We start from the raw sequence: 25,925 nt of genomic DNA, 5'->3' as shown, positions 1-25,925 counted from the left end.
ATCAAATGCTTTTTAAGAGCATCGTGTTTATTCCAATCCCACGGGTTCATAGATGGAAGATCATGGACTCTCATACTACATCTCTGACAGCACTCTTAACTAAAGTCTCATGCAAAGTACCATTAATTATTAGAGTATGACTCCAGAAATCCTTCTTCCTGGCTTCATGGTGAGAGCAATATGGAAACAGTGCTTTTTATGGAGTATAGCTTGATCTGGGTGTGTGTATTTCAAGCGTGTTCATGTTTCTATTATAGAGACATTTTTATGAAAATGTGTTGTAATGGGTCTCAGTACAAACAACAGAGGAAGAAATCTGTATTTACTTTCATAAGGTTTGAGAATTAAATCCTATATATCTTGCTCACCCTGAAAAAATGCATATAAGCAAAACAACCACAAACCCTGTGGGTTTTTTGTGTCTTGTAGTCAGACTTTGCAATGTAATAGCCATGTTGTTCTTCAGCTCCACAGCAGTTGATTACTGCTGCTTCTTATGACAGATTTAACAATGACTGACTTAAAATGGTTTGTGGCTTTTTTGGGTATTCAAATTTACAATCAAATACCTGTTTAGTCAATAAGTCTTTTAGGAGTGTAAATCGCTGAATCTGTAACAATTTATTATCTGTATTATCTTCTTACATGGGAATTTTTAAAGTCATAACCAGTCAGGTTACTAATACAGGTCTATGACTGAATTATGATGTCAACATTAAGTCTCCACAGTTTGTTTCTAGATGCTGTTTTTAAATTTGATTATAAAATTCACCTCTTTTTTTGTACACTGTAGTACTGATGTAATTAACATCAGGGGAAACCAAGGTAAAGCGTATGATCCTAGCCTGTCTTACAATTTGCCTGTGTTCAGACAGAGGATTTTGATGTGTTCATTAAATTACAATTTTAAAACCACAAAACTCTGGAAATAAACAGCCAATGAAATTTCCTTTCACACTTATTCTAGAGCCCACTTTCAGTAAAGTCATCCTTAGAATTCTTTTCAACTTTCCAGATTTTACAAAAGCATGTATGTAAAATACTTCTTTTTGTCCATGGTAACTATCAGCTTATTTGGGCTTAAAGTGCCTTATAAAGTTGTTTTGTTCTTGTTGTTTTGGGGGGTTTTTTGCAGTTATCCACATATCTCTAAGAGCGCTTAACCTTTGTTTAAAGTTTGTGACTGTTTAACATCAATACTGAGTTGAAAGCATATCTGGGAATTTTTTTACCATTCAGGTAAGAATGTCACAGTTCTTGAGTTGTTTGCTCAAAGAGAGTAAAAGAAAGAAGACTTTCTTGTTTGTACCATGTACAATTAGCATTGCATTTTTTACTTAATTTTCAAAAGTTATACGAAGCTCATCAGAGTTTCCTTTAACATTTTTAGTCTGTAATTTTGTCTTATGCAGAGTTGTGTTTTTGTAAAGCTGTATTATCATATCCTTTTTATTATGTTTGCCTTAAGAATTTCCTTTTGGTGTATACTTGAAATTTCAAAGATTAATGAAGAAAATTCTCTTTTCTGTTTATTTTACTATCTGTGTACCGTGGTCACTGATGCAGTCTCTTAAGAGAGGTATGTAGCAGAAAATTGATGCTGAGCTGGGCAACAAGAGAAATCAAAGATTCTGTTGTCATCCAGGGAACTGTCATGAGGACCTAATGAGTTGCAATGAAAAGTTGTGAAAACAGGACACCAATTGCCTGTTTCATAGCAATTGTAGGTGGAAGACATCTAGGAGACTGTCTGAGTCAACAGATCATGCTTTTGAGTCAAAAAGCTTGTCTCTCTTAATTGCTTAGGTATAGATTAACTAGGCTTCCCAGGGTCATGGTGGGAATTCCCAAATGGTACAAAGGTAGGTAAGAGATGAAAATTATTTGTCAAGAAATTCAGACCTATCTTCAGTACAACAGCTTTTTTTATGGGTCTGAGGACTGTTGTATCCATTTTTGAGAAGACAGACCATAAGTAAATACTTGTAAGTTGTTCTGCATGAACCTGCTCAGTGCAGGGTCAGCATACATCCATTCTGGGAGGGAGAAGGCAGGAGCACACAGTCAAGACACTCCACAGTCGAAGTGGTGGCCAGGATCAGACAGACAAACTCTCCCATTCAGAGGCAACTGTCATGTGGGTCAGCTGCATATGAAGGGGAGATGCTCCTCTGTGGAAGAAAGTTTTGCATGTCCAGCCTTCAGAAGCAAACTGGCATCATGGCGTTTTCTCCTGGGTGACACAGAAAATAATTTACACATCGCGCGGGCACAAGACTGACAGTAATTTGTTGTCCAGTCTTCGTATGTACAAAATAACCAATGGAAAAATTAAAAAATCAGCATGTTTGATCCATCTATTTTTAGAGCAGACCTTTTCCTATAAAACACTACTTTTCTTTCCTGCTGAAAAGAACATAGGACAAAGATGGTCAATTTGGGGGCCAGGGAGAAAGGCTGACTTGATTCATTGTAAGAAGGAAAGAATCACACTTGGTGATTTTTTGGTTCTCAAGATTGTGCTTACATGCATTTTATATATACTGTAGCTGTAGTAGTTGAATGGCTACTTCATTATTGTGAAAAGGTCTATTCTTCTGCTGTTTCTTTTTGGTCACTTTTCCATCCCAGAAGACTACTCAGTCAAGTATGTGTAGCTGCTTTTTAGCATGCAGTGCAAAAGTTACATTTTGTTTCAAAATATCCTTTCATCTTCCATGTTTTTATAAAAAGATGGGGTTTCTCTTAGTAGATAATACAGTACCCTGTCAGTTCAGTAGGAATAACATGCGTAATGGTTGCTGAGGTTAGAAATAACTTTAAGGGGCATTTTATATCCTGGTGACATACTGAAGTTTAATAGGCACTACAAAATCCTTTTGTTTTCTTGTTTCTCTGAACACTCAGTTCTGTGACAGGTGGTCGAGAAAAGCTATTCCTGTGTAAATTTACACAGTTATATTTGTGTAGCAGCCCTGGAAAAGCATTAACCATTAAAAGTGGCTGACTGACAGTCCTTGGAGAAATGTTTTAATGTACCTATGTGAATAGAGGGTTTGACTGATACGTTATTTTTTAGATAAATTATAAATATCATATGTAGTTGATACATTCAAATGTGGTAAAATATATATTTACCATTGCATAGTCAAGATGCTGTATTTTATTATATTCTATTAATATTTTCACAGCAGCAATGAGGTAAAGAAAGGAAATTAATTTCTAAGAGAGCATTTTGTTTTGTAAGCATTGGCAATGCAAAAAGTTAAGGTCGTTTTATTGAAAAACAATAGCTTCAAATATTAAATGCAAAATTGTCTTTGCTGATCTTTACTGCTTATCTCTAACGTATTCATATCAAGGGAGTTGCCAGCATGAACAAATACAGAGTTTTGAACAAATACAATTGAAGGCATCACTTCAAACAAGAAATAAGGATGTTTAACTTAGTGATTAAAAATGGAAATGTTATTATTGAGAATCCTTTCTTCTGAAATGTTCTGATGTTTTTTATAGCCCAGAAAGCTATGGGCTCTTTCAGATTAATCAAAACTTTCTTTATTCATATTTCGTGCTTGTAGGCTTTGGCTTCAAATTCAGCCTACCTATTCATCCAAGATCTGGAAGACGTTTCTGTAGAGTGTCTCAGAGACTCAAACAGAGTCATGTCATAATATACAAGGGCCTCTTTGCCATTTCTGAATTGGGTGGGCAGGAAAATAAATAAAAATAAAATAGTGCCTTGAGGCTGGAAAACATTTTGGAGATTTTTTTGTTTAACTTTTAAGTGTATCCCCAGGGTAAATAGGCTGCTATGGAATCTATTACTCAGAGGCAATTCACTTTATTATAATTTTTAACCTTGCCTTTGCCAGTTCTGAACCTTTTGAAAATGTCTTCTATGGGTGTAAATATATTTTATATGGTAGCTGCCATAGCAGCAGTGTTGAAAATGCTCCATAAATTTAAATAGTAAGATTTGTAAGGATATTAGAACAAAGTGGTATAGAATAGGCAGGTTGCTTACAGCCGATGAGGTTAAATTGCCTATTATTACATGTACCTGCATGTGGCTGAGCTGTCTTTGAATTTACTCAGTAGTGTCTTCTTGACATGGTCACTGGTTAACCTCATCATACAATCCTTTTATATTGTAGGAGCTCTTAGACACCAAAAAGTGTATTTTTATCTGGCCTTTCATCTTTATTCAGTTTATTTTCTATTCAGTACTCATTAAGAATAAAGTAAACGGCAATCACTTCTACCTTGTGTCTTCTCAGATCTCCATGCCCCAAATAGAATTATCTGTGGCTCTTGCCATTCATTGCAGGGTGCAGTGATGGGCACCCTGCTTCCGGAAGGGGTGCAGGTGTAGAGACACTTGGCTTCATGGGGTCCAGCTGGGCTGAGCAGTTGCAGGCAGTCAGTGGCCACCCTCTTGGAAAGAGCCAAGTCAAAAGCAGCAACAGCAGCAACCCGAAGAGGGGGACGAAGAAGAGGCAGAGACAGCTGCAGCAGCAGCTGCTGCTTGGCAAGAGCGCGAGAAGAGGGATAGGGGCAAGAACAGCAGTAGATGCAGGATGGGATGAAGGGAATTAAAAGGAGTTAGTTAAAGCCCTAGATTGGAGACGTTGAGAAGTTGTGTCAGCAGAACCCTTCCTGGCTTTTGGTAGGTGTCCTTGGCTAGTCTCCATCCCAGGTCTGCCTCTGCTGCAACCCAGTCTGTTGTGTGGCCTGTGAAGAGTTTCTTTAGGTTAATGTACCATGGTTTTGGAAGTCGTGGTCTAGTCACCTGTAAGAGGGCAAGAGATGAGTTGTGTTGCGTTGTGAAAAGGGGGGGATCTTCACTTACTCAGAAGCACAGCCTCTGGGGAGCATCATCATTAGGAACTGAAGTATTTGTAAGGTGTCTGTGCTTCCAGAGATAGGTAACAGATGACAGGACTTTTTTAGGATTGCAGTTCCAAACTTGGATTCCCACAGCATGTTTTGTCTTGCTTAATTGTGTCCACCTTAATAGGTAAGCCTGTGACAAGGAATCCCACACTCATTTCTGCCTCAAACACTGAATGCCCTTCTGCAGGATTTTAGATACTACTCTGAAAGCCAAGCCTTGCAGTGTCGGAACAAAAAGCTACTGCATGCCAAAGCCTTTTTTATTGAAACAGACATTAAGAAATTTCTCTGTGGTAATACAAGTTGTCTGTAACAGAATCAGAATTTTAATTGAAAAAAAAAAAAGTTATGCTTTGGGTTTGTTTTTTTGTTTGGCTTTTTTTTTTTTTTTTTGAACTGCACTAGTTCTCAGTACATTCATTTGCCCAGGACCCATGAAAACTTAAAAATCTTTTCCCTTGTAAATAAGTTGAACACTACTTTTGAAAGATTATCTGCTGTCTTTTCCTGTGTGCAGCAATAGACAAAAGAAGCATTGTCCTCCCACGAGACACAGCTAGGTAGGGTAGCACGGAGTTACTGATTGAAGGAGACTGTGGGTGGGGTAGCGTCATGTATGTGTTTCTGTGTCTGTTCATTACCAATTATCTGCCATAAAGTTCTAATTAATAGTTGACATGCCCTTAATTTAACCTGGAGGAGTCACTTTAGACATTACAGATAACAATGAAAAGTATTGATGACTGTCCTGGATAAATCAGAGACTCAGTAGAAAGCATTTTGTTGATTTTTCTATTTGGTAGGTAGTCAGGGGATACTGCGGTCACCCTGCAGCCAGCCTCCTTGCCAGCTGGCATTACGAGTGGATCAGCATAATTAATTTCAAAATCAGTCAACAGATTATACCGGGCAACATTTTCTCCGGAGAAAAGCATTGAATAATAGAAATCTTCATACAGCCACAAGTCTCTCTATCCCATTATTTTAGCAGCTTTACAGATTTCTTTGTTTTGCATCTCACATCCCCTGGCAGTGATGATATTTTTCCTGATACATTAACAGATGATAATGAGTGTAATAGTTTACTGAAAGCTGAACAGAAAATCTCATGCTGAGCTGGTGGGAGAGCCCTGATCTTGCAGCTGTAGGAGAAGAAAGATGCATGATTTACAGAAGAATAAGGCACTGGCACATTTCAGACACCAGCAACAGTAGTACAATTCAATGCAGAATTGTGATTGTGATGGTGACATGTTTTTCAGGCTGTCATATGCCTTCGTGCATTGTTTATTTTCATCGTGGTTTAGGAGATTCATGTTTTTCATGCTGTTGTGTATCTCTGGAATACTGGACTGTGTTCTTCCACATGACTCAGTAACTGAACCTGCTTGGCAAAAAAAGCCTTATAGGTGGAATGGATGTTCACACATGGGGACTCTCTGAGTTGGCTTTCCTGGATACTCTTGAGAAGGTGTCCTGAAAATTCTTTTTGAATAATATTTTTTCCACAATCGTCTTCCTTTAAAATGAACTGTATGGTATTTGGTTCTTCTAAAACTGCCTTTCTTTTGGTATGCACTGGTTGGTGCACTGTATAACAAGAAGGAACACCATGTAGCTAAATAGAGCAGCTTGGTTATGTGTTAGAGGAAATACCAGGTACATTTCAGAGTTTTGGAAAAAATTATAATCAGTGTAAATACCAAGTAACTCAGGTGTAATAAATGGTTAATCCTTTTCTTTCTTGGAAAGACACTAAAGATACCCTGTCAGTATGACGTCATATGTATGCACAGGTCTACCTTTGCTTATGAAACAAGCAGTATCTCCAGCATGAAATCGATTGGGAAGCAAATTATGTTAGTTAAAATCTAACAGAAAAAATAATAATAGAGTTGATAGAATATATCATTATATTGATCCTAAGAAATACATTTTAATATGTTTTCTTTTAGGAGAAGCCGCTGACCAAATCTCTACAACGAGGAGAAGACCCCCAGTTTGATCAAGTAAGACATTTGAAATTATACGATTTCCTTTCCTCAAACTATAAAACAAATACTTGGACGGCAGTCTAGTGCCCTATACTATTGTTGCACACTACAAAAGCAGTATCTCTCAATGTACTTTAGTAGAATGATGACTGCTTTGCCTAATCATTCTTGGTTTTAAATTAGGAGGATTTTTCCGCTGTTGTGAATATTTTTTTGCCTTAGACTTTCCTGCTTTTTACAGTGTATTTAGCACATGTGTTGTTTCCTGGCTGTTTTGCCTGATGGAGGTTTCAAAGCAAACTTTGTACCTTTTCAGAATATGTATTTTTTGAAACAAGTGAAATGGGACAAGTATAAAAATAAAACCAGCAGCAATATACACACATTTTAATGATGGTATAAAAGAATTAATCTGTCAGCAGTCCTTCTTAGGAAAAAAAATCTAGAAAAAATTCCTATATAAGTGGCCTACATAAGGTACCACCTTGACTAACTTAACTTCGGGAGAGCAGATACGTGCAAGTAGGACTTCGGATCCTCAAAGGAATTTGACACGTTTTTAGAGTTTTCTGGGACATTGCACCAGAAGCAAAGATGCCTTGTGAGACGCCACTGGCCTGCACAAAGGCTCACTTCATAATTTTAGCTTGACCAAGTGAGACTCTCTAGGTTATTCTGTATCTGCTTTCTGGGGAGAGGTAGCCTACTCAAAGGGCTGTTCAGAGCAGAAGGCAAATGATAGGACTTCTGTATTGTACTGGGGAGCTCCCTGCCAATCTCACTGACCACAGAGAGACCCCACAGGGGAGACAGCCACTGTAGGCTAAAGGAGGCTGCTTTGTGAGTACTCCCTACCTGCCTAATGAAATTTTTTGTGGTATTCCGACCTTAACTTTATTTTTTTTTCCTTCCTGTGGGAAGAGTGTCACGCACAAATGGGGAAGAAAAACAAATTAAGCCACCCATATGCAAACCTTGTGATACTGTTCCTTTAGAGCATTAAACAAACACATAATGGGTGGCCATGGTTTGATTAAATATTCATGATTAAGCAAATTGTGGTCCTTTAAAGGGAAGAATTAAAAGAGTTATGCTTCTCCTAGTTACCAGTAAGTAGATAGAAAATGGAACAATTAAGATCAATTAAGGAGAACAACGAATGCTTCCTGGAGTGAAACAACTGTGTATTAGGCTATTACTGCTGTGGTAATTTGCTCTGAATGCTGGGGGTGTACGATGCAGGCAAAAAACAAAGGGAAATTTTGTTACACACAACTTTTGTATATGTTTCTAATGTTTATCTAGAGTCCTATCTATGTGTAGAGTTAGTAGAAAAGTAGGGAGCTGAGATTGCCTTAGACTTCTTGTCAGAAAACCTTGTTTTCATTTCCATGAAATTTTACAAACAAGGTATTCAGATTGAAATTCTCAGGCTGCCTGCCTGCCTCAGCCTGAGTTGTTGGGAATGTTTCAAGTTTCACGTTGGTTTCTTCTTGAACAACATGATCACTTTGGGATGTTGTAGTGCTCGTGGGACTGATGTACACCTGCGATTGGGAGATGGAACCTGAACCTGTCTAACGAGCTTGTTTTCAAGAACATGGCTCATACTTACCAAAAAATTTCAGTTTAGCTAAACTGTAGTTACATTTTCATTCAAAAATTTGCAATACACAATAGAGTTTTTATAAAATTCAGCTAAAGTAGAAACAGGAAGATAGAACAAAAAGTCTTTATTTGATGTTTCACTCGATAGATTAAGTTAGTACCACTTGGTTTTATAAAGCTGTCTTGTAGACGGTAACATAGTATTATAAATCTCTCACAAGAGTAATTTTGCTCTTAGTAAAAATGAAGGTCTTAAAAATTAAAAAATAAATAAATAAGTATTGAAAATGTGGTCTACCGGGAAAACTCTGAAAATCATGATTCCACATGATTCTAAAAAAACAAGTAAGAGGACGTGTGCTTTTAAGTCAAGCCATTTAAGTTTTATTTTTTAAGTAACTCAAGTATTTAAAGAGTCTATGGGGTGAAGGAAGACCAGGTTGATAATCCCTTGCTTCTGCCTTCCAAGTAAGGTGTGGAAAGCTTTGGTTCCTGGACATTTTATGTGTCCTGGAACGCATAAAGTTGTCTAGCAAAGCCAGAAAAGGCCACACATGGCATTCTTAACATTTTTACTACAGAAATGAAGGGGGGGGGGGGGGGTGGGAAGAGGGAGGGTCCCCATGAACAAACATGCTCACAAGGTGTCTAGTAATTTTGAGTTCCAATTTTAAGGAATCAAAAGTGACACACTCTCAGAGGAATCTAATTTTCTTTCTTTGACTTTGTCAGAATTATCCCTGTTCAATTTGAATGAAATTGATAAGTGGTGCTGAAGTGACCAAGTTGCTACTCATTTGAAATATCTGATGCATCTTCTAACTCTAAATTAGAGCAGCAAAAGTAACTTATGGCTTGATTTAAAATTCGCTTTTTGCAAATCAACTTCAGAGGTGGAAAAAACAGCCAAAAAAAAAACCCTTTTCAGTAGCTTTCAATGAGCAGAAAGGAACTTTAGCTACTCAGAGTAATAAGCATAAAGTTTAACATTGAAACCCCTGAACCGTTCGGAATTATTAGGAAAGTATTGCTCGCTTCCCCTAAGCAACTTTATCTCTAGCTCTCTGAGAACCAGCATTTTTTCCTGCCCATTCTCAAACACCATTTTAGGAATGCTAGTTGCGATGGTGGCAATGGATCCATTGTCTAGGAACCTGACTGTGCTCAGGCAGAGCTGTTTCTCTCTGTATGGATGCAGTGTCAGTGCCTCCTGTTAGGTAGATGGTATTGTCCTGTGGGCCCTGTCTGGCTGCCAATTGCATCACCCTCCTCAAACTCATAATAGTATCTTGAGCAATGTATGAAGTAATCTTACTTCTCCTCACTTGCACATGTCTCACCATTAGCCTGACAAACTGGATTCCTCACACTGTATTTTCCTTTTTACATGTGCATGTATATAAAGAAAATACAGGAAATTATGAAGAGCTGCTTCATATGATTTTTAATATCTCTGTAGTATATTTAAAATCATATTTTAAAAGTTCTTGGTTAGACAACTCTAGTTGCCTGTTGGCAATGAGCATTACTGCTCCAGCGTTAGCATGCTCTGTGTCCCCAGCTACAGAAATGTTAAACATTGTACTACTGAACTATGACTTAAGCTTCCTATTACAGGAAATCATAAAATTGCAGTACATGAAAAGATCAAAAGCTAGGGTGAAAAAAAACGTAATTATCCAAGAGGTTTATCCTCACCCAAGGAAACATTTTTATTAGTCTTTTCTCAGCCCCTACTGAAGTATCTTCTGTTCTTACCACAGTATATAAATGTTCCAAGAACTAACACTGGAGGCAGAAAAAGGGCACTGTGTAACCTTGGACCAACCAGCAGACATTTTTCCATATGAAAATACAAAATGAATGTAATGTTTGGGGTGTGGAAGTAAAAAATTACCAGTAAGGCTTAATTTTCATCTGAAACTGTTTGTACTAGGTGCCTGTTGCAAGAGTTTCAGCATAAACTGCACAAAACTTCGTGCCCATTTTAGTTATACTCCTCTCTTCTTAGAAGTCCACTAGGTTGGGTAATATAGATTGGAAATCAAAAATATTTAATGTTTTATATACTTTTAGGAGATAGAAATAAAAAATAAGCAAAAAACAACAATAAATATTAATTATAGAAATGTGGAAAATACAAATATAAATAAGACACTAAGCAATATACTAACAGTTAAGGGTTCTTTTGTCATAACAGTCTAAATGTGGTCAATGACCTACTGATAATTTTTCCCATCCAGTATTATATTTGTTATATGCAGTAAGTGAAAAATGGTACCCCCATCACTGCGGTAGTACTGCAGCTGGCCTCTGTTGTGTTTTCCCTTTCCCTCTTTTATGCACTATCCTTCTTCACCAGCAGAAGGGCACATGGTAGACGAAGTCTAAGAAATGATGGTGAGGGGGTCGTAGAACAACCCTTGATTCCTGATTAGAGATTTGGGTTCAAGCAGTGTGCAAAGAAGTAAATCTGAAGGCAAAATTAAAAGTTAACACATTCAGAACTGAATTGCTGCACACCAGAAACAAATGGGATTTCATGTAAACTGTTATCCTGGCAGTAAAATAGCTAAAAACGTTGCTAATGTATAAGCCAGCTAGGTGAAATTACACATCTACAAAATTATGATATAAAAAAAATCCTGGTTTTTTACTCATGAAACCAAGACCATAAGTGAAAATGAGAGAGCCCAACTAATAGTTACCTGTTATAAACATTCAGGAGATTTAACTTCATACTGTTGTCCAAAAAAAATCTTTCCCCTGCCACAGTCTAGAGTATTTTGAATAGAAATAGTTAACTTTATTTCCTTAAATTCATGTATTGAATATGAAATCTCAGTCTTACTGTGGTCTATGAGAGTTTTGCTGTTGATATCAAGGACCAAGGATTTCATTGCAGCTGTTATTTTCCTTGAATCTGTGTTGTTTGTAGTTACGGGGCTTTGTTATAAACATGCATGAAGTGGGAAAAAAACACTGAATGAAAGGAAGACTTTGTGTTGGCTATGTGTATCCTAAATGCAACTAAGATGATGTTTATCAAATTCTTCTTTCAGTAGCATTGATAGAAAGTGTAAAATCTCACTCCTAAAGTCCATGTTTGAGGACAGAATATGCAGACACTATGCAAATAACAGTTACAAAAAATAAACCAACACTACAAAATTAAGTACTGCAATTCTGCACTATGAAAATGGCAATAAAATGCACATTTAACATACATACTGATATATATGATATGTGAAAAAAATACTGCTGGAAATTGAATGCAGCTTTTAATATATTTGCTGTTAAAGCACCTAGAAATTAATATGTGAAATGGAAAAAGTAATGAGCATTTATGTGCTGTTAGTCGATACAGTTCTTGTGTTTGTATTTTGACAATGTAACAAGACTTTTATGAAAATATATAAATTGTAGCAAAATACCTGGTCAGAATTTCTTTAAATTTACATATTAGTCCAAAATAAATATTAAGCATTTACATAAAGTATATTTAATGCTCTGTGAACGCAAGTTTTAAACAGCTCCCTACTTGTGCAGCTTTCTTATCCTTAAGCTATACAGTAGGTAGTTCATTTATGATGGAAGAACATGATCGTTTGTCCGACAAGGACATATTTGTACATCTGTGCACTCCCTTTCAGGAGCAGCACAGAGCTAGAATTCATCTCACTCCTGGACTTACTTCCAGTAAATGAAAGGGTTGAGTAACCAACATGCTGGCTAGACTTCCCTCCCTTCCTGTTCCCTGAGAGCCAGGTCTTTGCCCAGTCCACCCTTCCTTCCTGTCTTAAAAGTGCAATGACAGAAAGATTTTTTTAAAAAAGCCATATTGACCTTTTATCCCTACTAAAGACACACACTGTAAATTCAGCAGAAACAGTATGGCTTGAGGAGATTTAACAGGAATCACTTTCACTTTTTGTGGTTAATGAAATTGTGTAGCTGGAATTTAGAGAACAGCATTGATAAATATGTCTGTGAACATGCAGGAAGGCCTGACTGAAACTTTTTCTTTGCAGTTAAATATAGTGACTCTTACAAGGCATTTAGGTCTATTTGGGGACATAATTCATAGGGCCTGTTGTAGTAAGACAAGGGTAATAGTTTTAAACTAGAAGAGGGTAGAATCAGACTAGGTATTAGGAAGAAATTTTCTATTGTGAGGCACTGGAACAGGTTGCCCAGAGAAGTTGTGGATGTCTCATCCCTGGAAACATTCAAGGTCAGGTTGGGTGAGGCTTTGAGCAACCTGGTGTAGTGGAAGACATCCCTGTTCATTGCAGGGGGGGGTGGAACTGGATGATCTGTAAAGGCCCCTTACAACCCAAACCATTCTATTATTCTATGACTCTGTGATTCTATTACAGTCTTCCCAGCAAACCCTTTTTCACTGCATCTCATAATTAACAACTGGCATTATGCCAGCTTCAGGAAAACTTGAAAAACAGTAGAGAAATCATTGAAATGTCTAAGCATCCTGAGCTGGTAGAGAACAGTTTGCACTGAACTTGGTGATTCATGTGTTTTAAGTATCTATCTGAAGTCTTACACTTGAAGGGGCTGGTATAATTGAGCCTGGGCTGGTGTAGTAATTCTTCATGAAAGCCTCCTGTCACTGCTGCAAGCAGTGCCTATATGCCACGTTCCACAGCAACTTGTTTCATATTTAAGATAATAAATTATATTGGAAACACTGGATTGAAAGCTTTCCTAAAATAGTACTTTTATAGAAACTTATATTTTTACAGGGCCAGCTATTAAAGCTTTCTAATGCTCAATGTTTATTTATAGACCATAGTACCTGAACAATAATACTTCATCCTCAGAGTGTCTCATTAACTTTAGACCACAACATCACTATGAATTAGATAGATTCTGAAGCTGAAAAATTGCAAGAGATCAGAGCTATTGATCTGAACTGCCATCCACAAAAGTTCTCTTTTAAGGCTTTTAGTACCACTTGAGAATCTTATGTAAGGTGCTTGATCTCCCAGTTTTGCTCGTCTTAGTCACATAGTTCATACAAGTTTGGTCTTACACGAGACATTAAACCCAACTGTTGTTCCAGAGCACTGAAATGAGCTGGTTTAAATCTAAGCAGGTGGATAAACCTGTCAAAGTTAATGACATAATCAGTGTGCTTAACATGAAGTAAATACTTCAGTTCACTCTTTCTACTGAGCACTTTGCAGGATCAAGCCCTGACTGATCTTGAGGTGGTCACAAATCTCCAGATCAGGAATTTATTCCTATTAAAAATAGCTGTATGAATGTGCATAAATCCTGAAGCTGTGAACATTCAGTTACAATACATATATAATCCTCTTTTATAATACCGAGGTGTTTTTTTCACCCTAGCTTTTGATCTTTTCATGTTTTGCAGCTTTATGGTTTCCTGTAATAGAAAGTTTAAGTCATAGTTCAGTCGTTACATGTTCAGCAACATTTCAGTAATTGGTGTCACCAATCATACTGAATGAGCAGTAATTTTCTTTTCCATTATTCCACTGGAGCTGTTTAATCAGAAACTTTTAAGGAATGATTGTAAACTATGTTTTACTTATTTGTACACATAAAGACCCGGGAAACTGTAAATACTTTCCTGTATATAAAAGAGAAATCTACGTTATCAGATGTGTGAACCTAATAATAAGGTGGGCGCATCTGCACATTCAGTTGGATAAGATTGCTGCAGTTTCTGGAGGGGCATCTAGCAGTCAGATACAACTCTCAAGACAGTATCCCTGATTCATCACCTTTTCTTTCCTTATAAGATGCTCAACTCAAATCAACATTGTGTAGCAGATAAAAATAAGAAGAACTAGAGCGTTTTCTGGTGTGTTGTAAGATGTGATACACAATTTCAACACATTTTAGTAACATCAATAGAAAGACAAAATTGACATACAGCCCATTACCGTATTTCTGCTCATGTTTCATATAATCGTAGAATGATAGAATCTTTTAGGTTGGAAAAGACTAAGATCATTGAGTCCAACCACAAACCCAACACTGCCAAGTCCACCACTAAACAGTGTCCCTAAGCGCCAAGTCTGCATGTGTTGTTTTAAATATGGGAAATGCAGAATATTAAGTCACTGCTTATACCATGGGTCTCAAAAATGAGATTAAAACAGGAAAGAACATGTCTAACCATTGAATTAGTACATGTTTTAAGGAGGAGGAAGAGGGGAGACTTGTTCATCAGCTGATTTGTTGGTTTGTTGTATTTTTCCCATAGGTTATAAGCTCAATGAGCTCACTTTCAGAGTATTGTCTGCCTTCCATCCTGCGCACTTTGTTTGATTGGTATAAAAGACAGAATGGCATAGAAGATGAATCTCATGAGTACAGACCAAGAACAAGCACTAAATCTAAAAGGTACAATTTTGACTGTGCATGCACACACTGTTGACACATTCTAACATAAAATGTATTATATTTAACCCATCAGCTTTTGTTGAGGTTACAGTTGCTTGAAAGTTGTCATGTTTCATTGCTTGTTCCTGGAACTCTTCTCTCAGCTTCTAGATGGACCAAGTAAGTAAAATCACTAAAGCTCTTAATGTTTATAAGAATTGTACTGAATTTACACAAGCAAAAATCTCACTGAAATCAGTGGTGACTGCTTCAAGCAGACTGCGGAACTGTCCCTTTAACACTTGATTTTACAAAAAGTATTGTATATTTCATATTATCTTCTCAGTATACTTTGAAACTGTAATCAGGTGATCCAGATGGATATTTTTTGTGTTTGCTAAAGCTACTCACCTCAGATATTTATGCTTCTGTGGTGTTCTGCACAAGGAATGCATTTGAACATTTGGCAAATGATGCTAAAGTTATTAAAAAAAATAATACTGGAACAGTTTTAAAGAGTACGTAGTTTGGTTGTGAATTCTCCATCGGGAGTTTTAAGGCATTCCTCAAAATCCATCAAAAGTCTAAATATGTATTTGATGGCACAAAATAATTTATTATGTTTGTCTCCAAAATGTAATTGAGAACTGTCTGACTGGTGCCATCAGCAAGAAAAATGACATGAAATCCGCTTGTTAAAATACAGAATCTGAAATTTTCCTTGTTCTTGTTTTGTTGTTTTTTTTTTCTTGAAAAAGTTTTGTGTTGGTCATAAACCAGAAAAAAGAGGGAGGAAATGGAGAGTGATATTTAAACACCTAAAGGAAGGTGAAAGTAACAAGTTTAGGATTAGTCTGTTTATCTCAGATTTTAAGAGCATATAATTTCTGAAATACAGGACTGCAGTTTAAAAAGTAGAACACAATTTCCTGTCATCTGCATTTCTATAATTGAAGAAAGCATGTAATATGAATTATTGCATATCTCCTAAATATTGTGTTTCTTGGTTTAATTTTGCAGTGATGAACAGCAGAGGGACTATTTAATGGAGAGAAGAGATCTGGCTATTGATTTTATTTTTTCTTTAGTATTAATAGAAGTTTTGAAACAGGTATGGAGTTCTTAAACTGTCCATTAACTAATAAATAATGGAAATTACCAATAAAACTGGATTTTAGGATTCTTCTTTCTATTTCCATCCTTAAGAGTCTAATAAAAACACGAGATGCGTCCTGCATGCTTGTTCATTGCTGTCTTTCTTGCACATGTGTGATACATAGTATTCTGTGTTCATACAGACATCACTCTGCCAAGTCTTTGGAGCTAATGCATTTCTTTTTTAAATGGCTGGCTTTATGTGAACCATTTTGTGAGCTATATGCTGTTTCTGCTGTCACCATATTTCTGTATGGAAGGTACCCATGAGTAATACTAGCTCTAAGGTATGTAGGTAGAAGTGTAATATATGTGTACTCATGTTTTATTTTGTGTTTTCAGATTCCACTTCATCCTGTAATAGACAGTTTGGTAAATGATGTTATTAACTTGGCTTTCAAGCACTTTAAATACAAAGAAGGGTAAGACTCTTTCTCATACAAAAAAATCCATGAAAAAAGATTACCTTCTTAATTTTCTAATAGCAGTGGTTTAAACAGCATGCTTTCTCAACCAAGAATTCTTTCTTGTCTCTCACTAGGTACCTTGGTCCTAACACTGGAAATATGCATATTGTTGCAGATTTGTATGCAGAAGTAATAGGTGTTCTAGCACAAGCAAAGTAAGAAAAATTGAATATCATATTTTCATATTTCATATAAAAAAGAAGTTCTACTTGCTTAGTATGTGAATATTTGGATTTTCTTACTTTCTTAAAAGATAGTGTAGGAATAGATAATTTCAGCTCATTGGCCCTCTATTCATCTAGGTGCTCTAGAGCATAGAACTCTAGGGAACCATGGGTTTTCTGTATCTAGTTTGGTAATACTGAATAAATTCAACTTGACTACAGCAGCATTATTTTTCTTATCTCAACAATGACGTCTGTGGAAATCCCAGTGGGCTGTATAGAGCTATTTTAATTATTTTTTTCCATATGCGATTTTTTTCTCTAGCTGGGCAAACCTAAAAATGGCTGTCCTCCAACACAACAACATTTTTAGGTCTCTCTGCAGTTATTTCAGTTAAGAACTTAATGCATCTGCTTTTGAGTCCTTCATCCCGCACGTCTTAGAGCAGATGACATAAAACAGTTCATAGAATCACAGAATGGTTGGAAGGGACCTTAAGGCTCATCTAGTTCCAACCCCCTGCCTTCCACTAGACCACTTTGCTCAAAGCCCCATCCTACCTGGCCTTGTTTGTGGTTCAGGTCATAGTTTTGAATCTGGAAGCAGATTCAGAAGCTCATGTAGCCAATATGACGCCTTATGATACACATACACCACAAACTAAGCAGAGGGTGAAATTTACTGCCTCAACACGGTGATCTCTTTCTCCTGACTTCTTGATGTTGTTGGGAGTCTGTCTGCTCTATAAAACCAATCAGTTTAGCTTGATGTAGCCAAAACATTTTTTGTTCCTGAAATCAGACTTCAGCTAAGGCCTTACTTGGGCTTCCAAATTGGTTGGGTTAAAGGGAAGAGGGGGAGTGACATCTGGATCAAGTTCACTGTCAAAGGCAAAATATAACTCCTCTATAAATACTGCTTTTTTTATTCAGTTCTGAAGAGCCTTGCTAAGATGTTAACTACCACTAAAGGGCTTCTTTCTGCCAAATCGTTTCTTTCAACTCTCTTGTGTTTTCTGTCAGAAGCAATAACAAAAGATTGTTACATACTACACCTGCCCATGAAAATGACACTCTTTTCATTTCATCTCAAGAAGGATGGGTGATCTTCCTTTATGTTATTTTTATGGACAGTCTCGAAAGGCACCTCCAATAGATTTTTGGGCAGATAAAAAATGATTGCAGACCCTTCCATCTCAATCTGTAGTTAATGCTAATGGCTATTAGGAAAAAAAAGAAGTGAAGGGAGGAACAGCCTTTTCATGAAAAAGAGTACTTTCATGGTTATCATTCATGCATTTTCTTTAGAAAACATTGCATGTACTTACAAGAAAACTATCTTTCATCTTGGATTTTTGAAAAAAAAAAAAAAGAAAAGGGAGGGAGTTGTTCTAATGATATTGTTAGCTCTTAATGTAAAAGAGGGGTGTGGTAAAACACAATTTGAAATGTGCGGTTATCTAAAGGCACTAAGATCTGGCTGTGTATTTCATGTTCTTTTCTGAGTTTATTAGACATGAAAGAAAGATAAACAAAAATAAATCTGTTCACATACTGACTGAAATGGTATTTTACAACCAAAATTGAATCTTCTGTAGGTTTACAATGCATTTCAAATACTAATGTGTACTTTTTTTGTAACTAACCAATGTGAATTCATAGATTTCCTGCAGTAAAGAAGAAATTTATGGCAGAGTTAAAAGAGTTACGGCATAAAGAACAAAGCCCATATGTAGTTCAAAGCATTATCAGTCTTATAATGGGAATGAAATTCTTTCGCATTAAGATGTATCCTGTGGAGGACTTTGAAGCTTCTCTTCAGTTTATGCAGGTAAAATTCTTATGAATATAACTGTGATTCCCAGACCTTTTAGAAAGGCCTTGCACTTCATCTTTCCTGTAATACTCCAGGAGGTTTTCCATGTGTCATTCCCACATAAACGTATGTGCAGCTACTTTCTGCTTGTTTTGAAGCTCTACACCCCAGTCTCCAGAGTGTGTCATTGCATAACATTTCATCAGTTGTATACGCTACAGTTGTATAGTATCAGTTGTATAGTCCCTACATCCTGTCCTCCAAGAAGAAGCATTTTTGTTCTGTAGACTTCAGAACTTCCACCCTGCCAGTCCACAGCAGTTCCTTGCTCTGTGTCCTTGTCTAGCCATCTCTCCCTAGCTGCTCATGCCTCCAACGTGAAGCTTCCACCATTGACATAGATGTCAGAAACGAGAGGAACTTCTGATGGAGAAAAACACAGAAGAAGAGGCAAAGAACTGAGGCAAAAGCTGGACAGAATTTCCCTTGGATGTATTGTTGCCTTCCACCATACCTTCACCCCACTTCCTGCAGGGTACATTCTGTACCCACTCAGTTTGAGAGCCGCTAGTACACATCATATTGACTACCATGAATGTCTTAAATTAATAGATTACATAATTTTGTAAAAGGAAAGAAAATATTTCATGTTTCAACGTTTTAAAAGTCCACATTCATGCTGGTAATGTACAATGGCTTCTATTCCTGTCAGTAGGTCTATTTTGCTTAACCATTTTTATTCTATTGTTTTTTCTTGGGATTACTCTCATGACTACATGGTTTGTAGCCATTCATCCAGTAAAATACATGTTTTACATACACATCCATGTAAAGATCATCTTATTGATGGTATCAATGGAGTAAAAAAATCAATGTTAGATGCCCACAAATAAGGATTTGAAATCAGAATACAAATACACAGGTGTACAGACACACAAAGCCATTTCTCTAAGGCCTGAATAGGAAGCACAATCTATTTCATTTCTGCAATGTGTTTTAAACCATATTTAGCAGCATACTTAAAGTATGTTTAACAACACCAAAACAGCTAGTTTTTCTTCTTAACTTACACTTCATTATATGAACGTATCTTAGTATATGTTGACAATAATATAAATTATTTAGAGTTGGCAAGATATCAAAGTAATATGTGTTCAGTGCACAATTAGTATGAGTTAGTGACTTTGTGGCACAGCTTTGTGGCACAGCTTTATGGCACAGCACTGTTGAGATCCAGTGTCACTGCTCTTGAAATCAGTGGTCAAAATTCCCATATAATAGTACTCAAAATTTGGAATGCAGATGATTTCTATCTTAGAATCATAGAATAGTTAGGGTTGGCAAGGACCATAAGATCATCTAGTTCCAACCCCCCTGCCATGGGCAGGGACACCTCACACTAGTCATCTTCCCTGACTAGAGTATCTCTTCACAAAATTAATTCTTACAAATGCAACAATACCTCATAAGGTGCAACTGTGTATGTAGGAAAACCAGGTTTGGTGAAATACAGTTTGATTCTTTGTGTGATTGGCTGTATCTACATGCAGTGCTTCAGCTATAAACTCTGTCACACTAGCTCTGCTCTAGTAGAGGAGACACTTCCAAAGGGTGAACTAATTTCAGGAGCCAGCTCCAAAAAACTGTATCTTCCACCAGAGTGCAGAAGCAGCTATGCTACACCCTTGCACAGTAGTCTCAGCTGTGAAGCCTAAATGGCTGGAGTAACTGAAGACATGTGATGCAGAATCCTAATTGCAGCAAGGAAAAATTGTGCATGGTCTAAAGTGTAAATTGCTCTGCATACATGTGCAGGAAAAAAGGTCAGTGGGGATCTTCCTTGTAAAGTCAGTGGCTATTTGGGCCCTGGACCCAGAGAGGAAGAAATAACTGGAGCAACGTGGTTTGTCATCCTTAGAGTTGTTCAGAAACACACAAGTGGGTGGATGCCTATCTCCCCTACCTCACTTCCTGAGCGCACAGCTGTGCGGATAGTAGTTTGCTGCATGTTTAGAACAAAAGTACATTCTTACTGTCTCTCTCTATCCCCAGTTGTAGGTGGTGCAGGTTTGCATCACAGGTCTCTTCCCTCACATAGCACAGTTCTATATAGACCCTTAATTTGAAACAGATCTTAGCAGTGAAATTTATCCCATAATATTTATAATAAGATTGTTACCTGCCTTGAGTATCTCACCAGAGAAGTACATTCCTTTTCTGGCCTCTCAGAGCATTGTGTAAAGCAGACCATGTGAGCTATTGCTCCTGCTCCTAGAGGTATATACAGGGAACACATGAGATCAGCCCCAAGTCCTACCCTCTTGCCATCCCCAAACCACCACTGGGCACAGCTGGAGTCAATGGAGAGTTTCTGGATTATCCTGGTTAGAATAACATATGCTTGATCTTATGTCCAGCTTTATGCTTGCTGCAAAATGCAGATTTAGAAGTTAATAGACAAATGTTTTCTGTGGGATTTGCATGATAAAAATAGTCACTGACGCTTGATGTGCATTCAGCAAACATTTAGAGGTCTTTATTCCAGCTGACATGAAATTTATGTTTCTTGTTTTGTTTTGTTTTAGGAATGTGCACATTATTTCCTCGAAGTTAAAGACAAAGATATCAAGCATGCACTGGCAGGACTGTTTGTTGAAATTCTTGTCCCCGTAGCTGCTGTGAGTTTATTTCTCAGGTTGTTGGCATAATTCCTTTAAATTAGGTAAAGCAGCTTGTGAAATAGTGTTTTACTAACATGAACTTTTCTTTCAGGCTGTTAAAAATGAAGTGAATGTCCCCTGCCTGAGGAACTTTGTTGAAAGCCTGTATGATACAACACTTGAACTTTCCTCGCGAAAGAAGCACTCCTTGGTTAGTAACCCCAAGAAGCAGAGGCTAAAATTCTTTGTCAGAAATATCTCTCAGCAAGACCCTTGGGAGATTGCAAAACTTTTTTCTGCATTCAGCTTTATAACCAATACGTTGCTATTTGCAAGAAGATTATTGTGTTTGCAGAAAATAACCATGTTTATTCAGAATATGATCTGAATTAGTCTGACTCAAACAGATGTTTTCAGCTTCTGGTTCTGTGATTATTAAATGGTTAGGTTTTCTCATACTTGTTATATGTAAACATTAGGACGAGAGGAGAAAGAATAGAGTTCATTTCTTGTCAAGCTAGAACAAATGAGGCATGTGGGAACAGCTCTTTCACGGGGCTTAAATAATACATTGTAGGAACAAAAAAATGTATAACGCATGCCCTTTTTAATCTGTAACTTGGCTACTGTGCAGCTCCCTATTTCATTTTTTTTCTTGTGATATGAACAGTGGCTCTGGAATGTATTTTTGGAAGCATGAGTTTATCTGAATTAAATGAGGATCTGAGTCAGTTTGATGCTGGCCGCCTTAAGCAGTCTGTCTCTCCAGCTGGGTCAGCACACATCAGCAGTGTGGTGTTAGATAATTCGTTTTGAAGTCTTGGACCTTTTAAGTAGAGAAAGTTGTCATTTGTCCTTTCTCATTCTATGGGAAAGTCAAAAACAATTCCCTGTTCCCAGTGCTCCCAGCAAATGCTGGTCACTAGTGCTAGTGAATCTGCTGGGAGGACTGCAGGAGTGTGCTTGAACTTTCTGCCACCGTTACACCAGTCCCAGGGGAGAGTCAGAGCATCCTGATCCAGTTTGAGCTAGTGGGAGTCTTGGGGTGGATTTCTGGTTTCCACACCCCACTTGCATCTGTGTGGCTCTATTCCTCTGCCTAGTTAATAAAACATTGTTGAAACTGCAGCAGGGTAAGAGCTTTGCTGTAGTTTTTACACTAAATAGAACTTCCCCAAACTGGTGGCTGTACTTGCCAAAGTCAATACTACATGCTTGAGAAAGGATTGCACAGCTGTGGCTTTGCATTTGATTGCTTGTCTACACATACCACACTGGAGGCTACATAGTTAAAAGCGACAGAATAGAATAGATTCTTGTGAGGGTGTGATTAGAAATACAAACATTGTGAGGAGGAGGAGGAGGAGGGGAAAGGCAAACAGTTGACAGAAATAACTGCAGTGCATATTTCCAGGCTTCCAAGAAGAAAGCACACTCTTACAGTTTGAGGAGGACCTTCCTTTCCAAGATTAGAGATGTGTGAATTGGTGCACTCACTGTACAGGCAGGATGGGGGCATTCATTGTGCCTCCTTTTCTATCTAAAACTCATTGAGGTTCTCTTTGTAGTAAATGGAGGTAATTAAGAAACTCCGGGAGGTGGTTTGTATCTTCCTAGGGCTGTTTTTTAGGATGTGTTGTAACACTCCTGGGATGTTACTAAACTGTGATCCTGTCAAGTACTCAACTGTTACAGTCATAATGTTAATATGGTAAGAAAGTCTTCCATGAGAAGGCTTCAGTTATCCTCTCCCATATGTATTTTGGACAAGAAGATTATAAAAAATAAAAAAAAAAAAATTTACATTTGCCATTTGCTCAAGAACCTCGTCTAAGCTAGCTATACCAAATTTCTGTTATATATTACTGCAACAGAAGTTGTGGTTTATGGTGTATTTAAACTTTTGAGCTGTGACTGAAGTTAGAATTTTAGGGTTAATTTTGAGAATTGTTGGTCTTTAAGATAAAGTTACCTTATTTTTTCTAATAACTTTGAAGCCCTGACTGGGTATGTTAACATGACAATTGAAACCAAAGTCGTGCTGCAATAGCAGTCAGTTTCAAAATTAATTGGTGCATTTTAGCTTTTTTTTTTTAGTGTGACATTTCCAAGATGTGTCAAAGTGAACATTAACAAAGAGACAAGGTTCCAGTATTTGAATTTACATGCTCTACCTTTCTTTTTTGTTTTGCAAGATGTAACTACCAGCAGATCCAAGAACTGCCTGTAGTTTAAGACAATTCTTTCAGGTGTTTGACATGTCTGTCATTAAATATTGTGACTGCAGATTTTGAAGAGTAATAGGAATCTGAGCATTCACAAGTCCAATCTCTGTGGGTCCTGTTATTATGATAAAGTTTAGTTATTTCCATGCTATCATTGCTCAGTTAACTGACAGAATTTAGCGCTGTGAGTCCAAAAAATTGTGGCCCATCTTTGGATTATTATATTGCTGTGAGAATGCATTTGGTTGTTTTTAGTTCATCCATAAAACATATCTGTAAAAACATTAGAGAAAGTTCTTTTTCAGATTGTACTACTTAACAATGTGTTGGCTAACAAAATAGAGGAGTTAGAGTCTTAAATTTATAGTAGCTCTATTAATGGACTTTTATGTTGTGTAGACATGCAAATAATATGGTATCAACATCCTTTTTTTTTTAGGCTTTGTACCCTTTGGTAACATGCCTGCTTTGTGTCAGTCAGAAGCAGTTCTTTTTAAACAGATGGCATATTTTCCTCAACAACTGCCTATCAAATCTCAAGGTTAGTATCTTCTGGTTTTAATATTGTATTAAAACTTCAGTATGCACTATTGATCTGTTGAATATCCATTTTAGGTAGATGTGCTGGATTATTGCTATAACCTGATTCCATACATAATTTTATTCTCAACAGTACGAATTTTTTAGGTATGCAAATTTTTTCAATAACAAAAATGTATTTTTATGCCTAGTTTGAATTTCTGCTGTGTCTTTAACTCAAACCAAGCCTGAGTCAAACAACTGTGAAACAGGAAGGATTGTTGATAAAAGTTACTGGCTTGAGTGACATACCAATACTGACCCAATATTAACTTGCTTTTCTTCATAAAGGCATTTGCAAACAAAGCACTTGTTATTGCTTTATCAGACTGGAACTAGTTGCAGGACACTGATTACATTGCCTTTGTCTTAATGGAAGAATTTGTATTGCTTATCTTCATATCTAGTCTACTGTTAGAATGTGTCTTTTAAATATTCATAGTCTGTCCGAAGTTTTCTTCCCAGCTGTACCTGAATTGCTTTTCCTGAAGATGTTTAGAACCTTTTGCAAAGAAATTCAGAACATAAACATTCATATTGCAGCTGATTTTATGGGGTTTTATGAGGTTACACAAGCTTTAGAAAAGGTGGCTACAGTTGTAAGGTCTCTGAAAATACAGCCGAGAATATAGATTTTTTCTGAAAATTAGGGAGATCACAACAAATTACTTGAAATCATTAGAGAAAACGTTTCTTCTGCATTACCAATTGAAAATCAAATTCACCTTGCCACTTATAATTCATCAATTTATACTTTGATTAATAGGACTTCTAATGGCGCATTCAATCTTTAGTTTGGGGAGAAGGTAAGTTAGCTGAATATGTGGCTAAATGAGGAATGTGGTTAGTTACGCCTTCTCAAAACAGCAGAAGGTAAATTCTTCCATTAGAAGGAAAATTGTCCACACCAGGACAGTAGACGTGACTCCACGATATTGTGTGGGTTCCCATGAACCCCATAATGGATCAAGCTTCTCAAGAATCATATTTCTGATTTTAATATAAAGTGGCAAATCTCTGATCTTATGAAAACAGACTTTTCTCTTGAATTAATGAGAAGACTCCTGCTAGGATGTGGAAATATTTGACCTTGACCAAATCCTGTCCAAAAGTAATTTGATACTTTCCTGTTGAAAGCAATGTAAAAGTTAGTAATTATCCAAGTTTTGAAATTGATCATTTGTCATTAACTCAACTTTATTTATGAAAAAACTATTCAAGCCAGGAATTCCATACAGGAAAGGGTCAAAGCACCATGTTTCATTTAGAGGCAGGTTTTTTCAGCAACAGTTCTTTGTCTCCAAACCACATGGGACAAGGAGAAAGCTCCAGTACAATTTGACCTGCAAGTGCAGAACTTACTATACTAAGAATGGGTCAAACAATGTCTTGGGCATGAATGTATGCCCAGATGGCATGGGTACCAACACAATATCCTTTCAGCCTAAATAGGCCAGACCTAGCACCATGTTACTGGAAAACAGAAATGGAGGAATTGAAGAAAATGAGCCTCACTCCTGGCAGCCCAGTTGTTCCTGTGCCAGTCACAGAGGAGGTGGATGCATTGAAAAAGACATTTCTAGAAGAGCAACAACATCAGATAAAAGACAGCAGCACTTACCAATCAAGAAGCAGAGCAGATCCTGTCAGAGCTCTGTTGCCAACTGTTCCCGTGTTCAAAAGGCCCACATCAACTTTGACAAATTCTTCGGCACCAACAGTGAGTTGGGCACTGCCTGCAGTGGTAAAGGAATCACATCCAGTGCCAATACTTCCTGTTGGGAAAGTGAAGATGTTGGATATATTAGGCCAAATACACCTTGTCCTAATAGGATTACTGGCTGAGTTTTTCTTGTAGACAAACATCCTTAAAATACTTAAGAGGCTCCATTGTTTGTGGACTTCTCGGAGTTTTCCAAAGGGGGACATGCTCTGTGCTTTCCAAACTACTGGTCACACAGTCACTATGCACTTGCACAGATCTTGCAC

General features: G+C 37.2%; 1 protein-coding gene across 5 annotated transcripts in view; it reads left to right on the top strand.

Moving 5' to 3' along the window:
* The window catches only part of FRY (FRY microtubule binding protein), a 240,346-nt gene that overhangs the window by 113,268 nt on the left and 101,153 nt on the right, over positions 1-25,925 (top strand). For all 5 annotated transcript variants that reach the window (XM_065678417.1, XM_065678418.1, XM_065678414.1 and 2 more), the window contains 9 exons: positions 6,852-6,905; positions 14,752-14,891; positions 15,891-15,981; positions 16,368-16,447; positions 16,567-16,647; positions 18,319-18,487; positions 21,058-21,150; positions 21,245-21,343; positions 23,797-23,898. In XM_065678417.1, coding sequence (XP_065534489.1) covers positions 6,852-6,905; positions 14,752-14,891; positions 15,891-15,981; positions 16,368-16,447; positions 16,567-16,647; positions 18,319-18,487; positions 21,058-21,150; positions 21,245-21,343; positions 23,797-23,898 — 909 coding nt within the window. The remainder of the gene's footprint in view (positions 1-6,851; positions 6,906-14,751; positions 14,892-15,890; positions 15,982-16,367; positions 16,448-16,566; positions 16,648-18,318; positions 18,488-21,057; positions 21,151-21,244; positions 21,344-23,796; positions 23,899-25,925) is intronic.

This window comes from Lathamus discolor, chromosome 4 (assembly GCF_037157495.1).
Source record: "Lathamus discolor isolate bLatDis1 chromosome 4, bLatDis1.hap1, whole genome shotgun sequence".
NCBI lineage: Eukaryota > Metazoa > Chordata > Aves > Psittaciformes > Psittacidae > Lathamus > Lathamus discolor.
This window is presented reverse-complemented; position numbering and strand designations above follow the sequence as displayed.